Source organism: Bos indicus x Bos taurus, chromosome 18 (assembly GCF_003369695.1).
Source record: "Bos indicus x Bos taurus breed Angus x Brahman F1 hybrid chromosome 18, Bos_hybrid_MaternalHap_v2.0, whole genome shotgun sequence".
Lineage (NCBI taxonomy): Eukaryota > Metazoa > Chordata > Mammalia > Artiodactyla > Bovidae > Bos > Bos indicus x Bos taurus.
This window is the reverse complement of record NC_040093.1, coordinates 47,140,738-47,149,982: the sequence shown is the minus strand read 5'-3', so window position 1 is coordinate 47,149,982 and position 9,245 is coordinate 47,140,738. Positions and strand designations below refer to the sequence as shown.

General features: G+C 50.9%; 2 protein-coding genes across 4 annotated transcripts in view; both read left to right on the top strand.

Annotated features, from left to right (window-relative positions):
- The first annotated feature begins 304 nt into the window (after positions 1–304).
- LOC113875353 (bcl-2-binding component 3-like) lies at positions 305–8,037 on the top strand. The gene is made up of 2 exons (XM_027513669.1): positions 305–338; positions 7,427–8,037. The coding sequence occupies exons 1-2, from the start codon at positions 305–307 to the stop codon at positions 8,035–8,037; spliced, it is 645 nt and encodes a 214-aa protein (XP_027369470.1).
- Positions 7,557–9,245, top strand: part of ADCY7 (adenylate cyclase 7) — a 62,625-nt gene continuing 60,936 nt past the window's right edge. Inside the window, exon 1 of one of the 3 annotated variants that reach the window (XM_027513623.1) lies at positions 7,557–7,618. The gene's annotated coding sequence lies outside the window, so the exon portion shown is untranslated. The remainder of the gene's footprint in view (positions 7,619–9,245) is intronic. The other 2 variants (XM_027513620.1, XM_027513621.1) reach the window with 2 other exon arrangements.

Sequence of the window (9,245 nt, the reverse complement as noted above, 5' to 3'; positions counted from 1 at the left end):
ATAGAATGAATAGAAAAGTAGGATATAGTAGGCCTGAAAAGCACTATGAACCAATTCAACATAATTAAAATTTATACAGTTTTCACACAACAGCAGGATACATTCTATTCAAGTTCCCATAGATTATAAACCAGGAGACACTGGAACATACCCAGGGACATAAAGAAAAGGTGCAAAAATTTCATGGTCTAAAGATACTGAAGTCATATAGTCTGTTCTCTTATCATTGTGGAATTTTGTTAGAAATCAATATCAAAAGATATTTGAAAATAACCCACATATTTCAAGTGCAATGTGACCAAAAATGTCAATGTTTAATGCCAACATTAATGTGAAAGGTAAGGAGAGGGTTAAAAGTATCAAGTGACCTAATCAAGTGGTGTATCAATACTCAAAAGAGTTATTGCTCAAGTTGGATTGCAAATCACTTTTGTACTTAAATCACTTAGCAGGTATCTTGAGGAATGTGGTTTCATGCAAGCACTCAAAATAGTTGAAAGGTGGTTACATCATGCATCTTGTTTTTAAAATCCAATTCAAGAAAACAGTGCTTTCACGTAAGTAGGCAAGGCATCTGTACAGGAAGATCCAAGTGATGGGGGAAAGGTAACGCAAAACAGCCTGTGGAGAAAGTGTGTAAGGCAGCCAGGCTGGCACAAGGGGGTCCTGACAGGTTGGGCTGGGCCCTGCCAAGGTGAGAAGCAGGTGGATCAGGCCAGAGCAGCAGTTTTGTTCATAGTTTGAAACCAATAGTTTTAAAAGTTTGTCTCCATTCCTTCTGCTTTCTACCTCCCCACATTTTGGGAGAGTAGAGTGTTTGCTTCCATGTCTCTAAATAATATATCTCTAATACTCTTCTTGATTTTTTCGTACTTGAAATTATGTATTGACTTCCCACCAACCCTGAATTCCTGTGCCCCAGCCTCCCAACAGTTACACTCAATTGTGCTTAGCAAGTGTACAGTGGTTACACTATCATTACTATGTGGATGCTGTTCTCATCCACTGAGATGTATAACTCTTTTTCTTTGTACAATTTTTGTTTGTTTTTCCTGGTGTTTTGTGTGTGTGTGTTTGTTTTTCCATGTTAATTCACCATCAGTTCAGTCGCTCAGTCGTGTCCTACTCTTTGCAACCCCATGAACTGCAGCATGCCAGGCCTCCCTGTCTAACACCAACTCCCGGAGCCCACCTAAACTCATGTCCATTGAGTCGGTGATGTCATCCAACCATCTCATCCTCTGTCGTCCCCTTCTCCTGCCCTCAATCTTTCCCAGCATCAGGGTCTTTTCAAATGAGTCAGCTCTTCGCATCAGGTGGCCAAAGTATTGGAGTTTCATAATTCACCATAAACTCTGCCAATTTCCCAAGTCTCTCCACATTCTAAGGTACATCAGAGGCATCTCCCCTGGAGCTTCTGTCCAGCTGTGCCTGTGCACATCACCCTGGTCTGTCCCACTTCCCACCTGGACATTCCCTTCAAGTTCCCTGTGTTGCACCTCCTGTTCTCTGTATCCTATGCTTCCCTCTTTTTGATAAACTCTCTCCTTTCATTAGCACACCCCCTCCCCCCGCCCAGTAGTTTGGGCTTCCCTCATAGCTCAGTCGGGAAATTATCTGCCTGCAATGCAGGAGACCTGGGTTCGATTCCTGGGTTGGGAAGATCCCCTGGAGAAGGAGGTGGCAACCCACTCCAATATTCTTGCCTGGAGAATCCCATTCACAGAGGAGCCTGGTGGGCTACAGTCCATGGGGGTCGCAAGAGTCAGACACGACTTAGCAACTAAACCACCACCAGCCGGTAGCTTCCTGGAAAAGGGTACACAGACAGTAAACACCTGAAAATGTCTTTGTTCTTCATTTATGCTCAACTGATTGGCTGGCTGGGTATAGAATTCTGAGTTGGAAAACATTTTTCCCTCAGAATTTGAAAGCATTCCTTCATCACTCTCACTGTTGTGAGAAAAGCTGGTTGTGACCTTTTTTTTTTTTTCCCTTTCTTTCAAAATGTTTAAGATCTTCTCTTTGGTTCTCAATGGCCTGAAATTTCACTACTATGGAACTGTGGTGGTTCTGTTTCAAACAGCTGTACTGGGCATTAGATAGCATCACATGAACTTCAGTGCTGAGAAACCCTGAATTCTTATCCAGTCTGGCATTGCATGATCTTTATTACTGGAAAATCTTGCATTTTTTATCTTCCTCTCTTCTGTTTTCTCAGGAATGCCAGTTATTCTGATAACTGTGTCTATTGGACTGATCTCTCATTTTCTTATCTCTTCTTCTCTATTTTCCATCTCTGACTTTTTATTCAACTTAACTTTATCTTCCAACCCTTTTAATGGCTTTTCATTTTAGCTATCATGTTTCATTTGAGGTTTTTTTTTCCCCTCAGATGTTCCTTGTCAAAAAGTAGTATCCTATATGATTTTGTGGTTATGACAAATTTTTGACTCTCTGAAAGTATTAGTGATACAGGTTTTGCCTGTATAGTCTCTGTGAACTTTTTCCTCCCTCCTATTGTCTTGGACTCTGTTTTTCAGGGTTAGAGGCTTTCTTCGGATTCCTGGTGTTTTCTCGTTGCCTACATGTGTGTAAAGAATGGGGCCTAACAAGTTCGTGGGACACTCTGGACCCAGTGTGGCATCCAGCTGTGTGCTTCTCTCAGGGTGATCAGGCTTGATGGGGGTCAGGGGAGGGTCTTCAGGGGCTCCCCACAGAATCCCTTCAGCCTGGGAGGAAGAGTCTGGCTGCCAACATCCTGGGAGCTAGCTGAGTGAGTGGGGAAGAGGGCTGGCTTGGGCAAGGGGGGCAAGGCTGGCTATGTCTCAGTTTTCCATATAAATTTGCCTTTTAAATTTCTCTTTTCTGACAGCTGGACTTGGCGTAGTCCATTCCAGAGACTTGTTTTAGCTTTTCCAGAGAAAACCCTTGCAGACTTCTGTGTGAATGAGGAGGGGTACCCAGCTGGGGGTGGGCGGGGACGTTGGTGGTCAGGGTGGGGGAGAGGCTGGCAGTCTTCACTGCTCCTGAGGTTTTCAAACTACCTTCTTTACTTGAACCCTATGATGCTTCCTGAGATACTTGGCACTTCCACTTTTCAAGACTTTGGAGCTTATCCCAGTATAATTGGGATTGAGTGTTCGTTTCCCCAACTGCCAGGGGAAGATTCAGTTTCTCATGTCTGCCAAGTCAGCACCACTGAAAAGCCTGCTTTTCACCTTCCAAATCTGTTTTTTCTTCATTTTCTTCATTCTTATGGGACTTAAAAAATGCTTTTATTGCTGTTTTAGTAGGTTTAAGGAGGCAGCAGTAAACAACGGGTTCAGTCTACCATCTTTTCTGACCAGTTTTTTGCCTTCAATTTTATTGAGATACAACTGACATACAGCACTGTGAAAGTCTAAAGGGTGCAGCATAATAATTTGACCTGGCGAGTTTTCTAATATAAAATTGGGTTGCCAAGGAGAAGGGTGTAGGAGACTATATCCCAAACCTTGAGAATGAGTTATCTCAGGGAGTGGCATTTCATCCTTCTTATCCTTGGATTGTTTCATTTTTCTACTGTGAAGTACATTTCCCCTTTCTAATTTAAAATTGATATCCACACAGCCCATACACAGGTACTCACAGGGCATCTGTCCATGGCAAGACTGCTAAAGGGAGTGAGGACAAGAATAAAGCTCCTTCTTCCTTAGGGGTAAGTAACAAGGACCATCTGGCTGGGAAGGTGGACGCTGCTCCACATAGTAATGAGTGAAGAAGTTGGACCAGGTCTGAAATGACAAGCACCAACCTCAGGAAACTTGTGTGCTGTCCTGCCCAGCCTGATAAGGAGACGGGTTGAGTTTGCTGAGATAGGCAAATCATAACTTCTTCTGTCGTGATTTATTTTAGGTTTTTGAATCTTCTTCTCCCTACACAAGTGAAACAAGGCCCCTGAACTGTTGTCTACCATAGGAATTCATTCAGGCAACAAACGTTGATGGTTTTCTAGCAGCAGACACTGGCCCTGTGGAGGGGGGTGGGGTACACTGCCCCTGGGGCAGTTAGAGGGACTCTTCAGACAAATGTGTTTTCAACACTGTGGATAATTAAAATCACAAACATGCTTGATGTGGGCATTTGGAGACCCACTTACCTGGACAGACACGTGCAACTTTTAACTACAACCCTTCAGTGTGGATTTGACTTCCTATGCAGGCTTCTCCAATCCAAAATTACTAAAGTACCTTCTTTTGTAAGTTTTGTTTTCATGAACAAAGATCTTGAGTCTATTGGTTGACTGTTGTTGTTACTGGTCTTTTAGTATGGTGTGAGTTCCATTTATCCTTACAATTTAGAATATACTATATTGCCTTTTTGGCTTCCCAGGTGGCTCAGTGGTAAAGAATCCACTGTACCTACCACGTAGGAGATGCAGGTTCGACCCCTGGGCTGGAAAGATCCCCTGGAGATGGAAATGGCAACCCATTCCAGTATTCTTGCCTGGAGAATCCCCATGCACAGAGGAGCCTGGTGAGCAACAGTCCATGGGGTCTCAGAGTTGGACACAACTTAGCAACTAAACAACAATAACAAGAGGTGCTATGTATCAATAATAATTCTGCCTCTGCTACTGTCTGACTCTGTGAGACCCCATAGACGGCAGCCCACCAGGCTCCCCCATCCCTGGGATTCTCCAGGCAAGAACACTGGAGTGGGTTGCCATTTCCTTCTCCAATGCATGAAAGTGAAAAGTGAAAGTGAAGTCGCTCAGTCATGTATATTGATGAAGCCATTCCTTCCCTTTCTGATTTCAAGTGCCATCCTTGACACGAACTAAACTCATGTGGGGGTTTTTACTAATGCATGTTCACAGACCCACCCCAGGACCAGAATCTCTGGGAATAGGATCCACCCATAGTTGGAGACCAGTGCCTTAGAGCCTTCTACACAGGCTGGCTCAGTCGAGTCTGGCTCTGGGGCCCCAGGAACCACAGCCCGCCAGGCTCCTCTGTCCATGGGATTTTTCTGGCAAGAATACTAGAGTGGGTTGCCATTTCCTTCTCCAGGAGACCTTCCTGAGCCAGGGATGGAACCCTCATCTCCTTCTTTCTGAGGGGATTCTTCACTGCTGAGCCTCCAGAGAAGCCCCACCCAGGAGCTGGGTAGAAGGTAAAACTCTTGGTGGCCACACCAGAACTGCTGCATCTGAAATTCAAAGTTGGGCCCGGCAGTGTGCGTTTTCACCAGGCTTCTGGGTGATTCTCATGCTGGCCACAGTTTGAGAATCACTGACCAAGGACTTAGGATGCAAGAAGGCAGCCACTGAGGTGACCACAGCACTGATGGGGTGATGGAACTATCCTGGCAGTTCTTGGTGAGCACTGAGGCAGGCGTCATGGTTAACTCACTTTCTCCAGCTCTGCTTTTCTGTTTGCTGTCAAGAGAATTGGTCATAGAGTTGCATAAAGATGACACACACATGCACACATGCAAAGGTGGGAGGTCGTAGAATCGCTCCCTGCCCTGACCGCCCCCCCCTCCCCCCGCCCCGCCACACACACCATGAGGGGCTGAAGGCTTCCAGCTGAAGGACTGCAGAGAGATTGCTGAACATAAGCCCCAGCTGGGTCATCGGATGCCTAGGGCCCCGCCTCTCTCTCTAGGGAACACACTGCCCCAGGGCAGAGGCACTCACTGTTCTTGAGGCCTTGGAGCACACAGGTGGGTCCTCTCACTTCCTGAGTGGTGGCGGGGGGGAGGGGCTGCAGGAGGTGGCGGGCACGGAGCCTGAGCTGGTTCTGCTGAGGATTAGGTCTGCCTGCCCTGGCTTCCCATTTCCTGTGGAGGAAGTCCCAGCCACTAGGAAGACCTTCCCCTGTGAGCCCTGGGGAAGCAGCAGTGACCTGTCAGGGCTCCAGCCCAGAAGGCCAGGGGCCACCTTCTGGAGACCCAGAGGCTGTGGGAGCCTGAGGCGGTGCCCGGCCTGTCTCTGGGGAACGAGGCAAGGCTTGCTGCTGACAGACAGAAGGCTCCGCTGGGATCTTCCCACCTGCCACCTGAAATGGACATCACCTTCCAGTGTCCCATCATCTGATTCCTCAAGGTCCAAAGTAGGTGGCCTCTGGGCTGGGTTCTAAGTCCACTGTGGGGTCAAGGCTGTGACACACACGCTCAGGGTTTCATCCCCGGGGGGTTACCTCCGGGTACCTGACTCCAGGATTCCATCACACGGTCCCAAGTAGACCACAGTTCATCAACCGGCTTTTCACAGGATCACCTGGGGGTTCGTTCAGTTGCAGACTCCTAGGCATCTTTCCTCAGAGAAGGCAATGGCACCCCACTCCAGTACTCTTGCCTGGAAAATCCCATGGATGGAGGAGCCTGGTAGGCTGCAGTCCGTGGGGTCACTAGGAGTTGGATACGACTGAGCGACTTCACTTTCACTTTTCACTTTCATGCGTTGGAGAAAGAAATGGCAACCCACTCCAGTATTCTTGCCTGGAGAATCCCGGGGACGGGGAGCCTGGTGGGCTGCCATCTATGGGGTCGCACAGAGTCGGACACGACTAAAGCGACTTAGCAGCAGCAGGCATCTTTCCTGTGGGGCTCTGGCCTCTGAGGTTGGACCTGAGATATGGGTATAACAGGGGCTCACTTGATTCCTCTCAGCAAAACGGGAGCCCCCAGTTAACACGGTGGGCATAAGGGCGCTTCGGACAAGTGGGAAGAGAGAAACTCATGCAGGTCTATGAGCTAAATGCCCTCCTCATCTTGATTACCCCTTCAGTCAGTTTCTGTCCCTCCCAGCCGTGACTCAAGAGGAGGGTTTTCTTGCTCTTCCAGCCTTGGTGCTTCGGAAACAGGACAGCGGTTTTTTTGTTTTTTTTTTGCTGCCAGTTCTGGGGCCCCACCCTGGGTTGTCGGCAGCAGTGAGTGGGGTCATGACAGGGTTACGACACCTACTTTCTGAGGACAACTACTTTCTGAGGCAGGCTTGGTCTTCCTGGTGCCAGAGAAGAAAGTCAATCAAGGCCAGACTCGCGGTTGGGGTGGATCGGACCTCCAGACCCCCTAGGAGTTGAAGGCCCGAATGAAACAGTAGGTTGCGACTCATTTCCCTCATCTTGGCAGGAGGGTACCAGACCACAGTCTATGGATCCTTCTAGAAACGGGCGTTGCTAGTGGGGGTGGGGTGGGAAATCGGAGCAGAAACAGCTGAAAGAGTTTGCTAGAAAGTGTTTCCCTCCGGGCGGGTGAGGCTGCACCTGGCGCGTCCAGACACGTGCGTGACTTTGAGGAAGAAATGAGTTTGGAGAAGGTTTTATTTCCTGCCCACGTTCCCAGGGCGCCTGGCCGCTGGCTCCCACATCCGCGTGGGCAGGCGGGCGCCGGCCGTGGGGTGTCCGCGTTTTCAGCCTTTCTGGGGGAAACCGAGCAGGGCGGCGGCACGCGGCGCTCCCTCCCGGCCGCGAGGTCGCGGGCTCGGGGCTGGGCCGGGCGGCCAGCGGGGGGCGCCTGCGGCCGCTCCGCCGCCCCCGCCCGCATCGCGCGATCCGGCCCGCGGCGGCGCGGCCACTCGGGCGGCGGAGCGGCGGGAGCGGGAGCCGCGCGGAGCGGAGCGGGCCGGCAGGTGAGCGCGCGCCGGCGCCGGCGGGGAGAGGCGCGGCCGGCCGGGCCGAGGGGGCGCGCGGCCGCCAGTCGGGTCCTCGGACCCCAGCGCGGCGGGGCGTGGGCGTGGGGGGCGCGTCTGCGGCTTCCTCGCCTCCCGCCCGCCGGGGCCGCACCCAGACGGAGGGGTGGGTGTGGGCCGGGGCGGCTGCAGCCCGGCCCCGCGCTCGGCCTGCCTTTTCCCCGTCTCAGGAGCCGGGAGAGGCCAGCAACTTGCCCTCGGAGCCGCCCCCACCCAGGTCTTGCTCTTTCTCCAGCCCGAGCTTGGGTAGGGTCTTCTCAGATGTCCCCCTCCGTCAGGTACTTCGGGGAAGACCCTGGCCCAGACAGGACCCCAGCGCAGGAACTGGGCCCAACTCCACTCTCCGGATGACAGACTGAGACCTCACTGAGGGGCGTGGCTCTGTGCTCCCCGGGTCCGGCACCCTCCGACCGCTCTGTTGAGATGCCCATTGGGTTATGATGGTAAAGAGGGGCTGGTTTGTCGGGTTTCCTAGGCTCTGAAAAGGCAGGGGCCCCTGGAAGACCAATGTACTCTGTTTAAAGTAAGAAATAACTCAGAGAGAAAACTCAGGTAAGGACAAGACTAAGGGCTGGCTAGAAGCCGTCCAGCTACAGCCAGCAGTGAGCAGGACCCCCTTGCCTGTGGGGGGCCAGGGCAGTGTGTAGATGGAGAGCTGGCAAGACAGAAACCTAATCTTTCACGTGAAAGGGAAGCTAACCATCCCTGGTTGGGAGTGAAATGCTGGAGGCTTTCTCAGTGTGGGCTCTAGTTGTTCTCTCTCCTGGTTTATATCTTTGATCCCCTTTCCCAAAGGCCAAGAACACTTGTTCTTTCTGCAGCCAAGAGCCAAAGCTGGAAAATGAGAGTTGGGGCCGTTTCATTACAAGTAGAGCCTTTAAGGTGAGAGCCACAGGTGCCCTTAGAGGTTGGGCTGTGTCTGGAATCCCCAGATCTGGACTGGCCTTAGGTTCAGGGCCCTCATGGCTTGCTGAAGCCTCACACCTGGTCCAGGATGATGTTCAACAGAAACATGCATGAATGAATGAGCAGCTGTGAAGCTGAGGGGACTTGACAAGCTGGGGCTCTGGGCCCTGAGAGGAGGGCCTCTGGCATTCAGTCACTGCTTTTCCACGTGGCCAGGTGCCCTCCTAGGAGAGGGGAGCGTGTCCCACTGTGGACCTGGAACTCTCAGGGCAGATCCCTGGTGGAGTGAGGAGGCCTCATTGGAGTGGCAAGCTGGGTCTACAGGGGGCCTTTTGGATCTGCCTCCCACTGTGCTGAATGTTTAGGTTCCTCAGTGGCTAGATCTTCCTCAGCCCTTGATGCCCTCGGGCTTATAAGCATGGTTGTTCTTGGGCCTTTTATGGAGGAAGGCAAGAAGAGGCGAGAGAGTTCTAATTTCTGAGGCCAGATGGCTTACAGAGCTGTGGCATGTTCCTTGTACCATTTGATCCTGTGAGTTAGGACAGGAATGATCAACACCGTTTACGAGTGGGAAAGCTGAAGTCTTCAAAGGGCTTGTAGCAAGTTAGGCCTGGAGTGGGGACTAGGGCCTGGCCTTCTGGTCTTCCTGTCCAGTTTTGGC

Excerpts from the sequence above, each read along its gene's own strand:
- LOC113875353 (XM_027513669.1), top strand. The coding sequence starts at position 305 with ATGTCAATGTTTAATGCCAACATTAATGTGAAAG. Across the intron at positions 339-7,426 it reads TGCCAACATTAATGTGAAAG|GGCGGCGGCACGCGGCGCTC; the intron begins GTAAGGAGAGGG and ends GAAACCGAGCAG.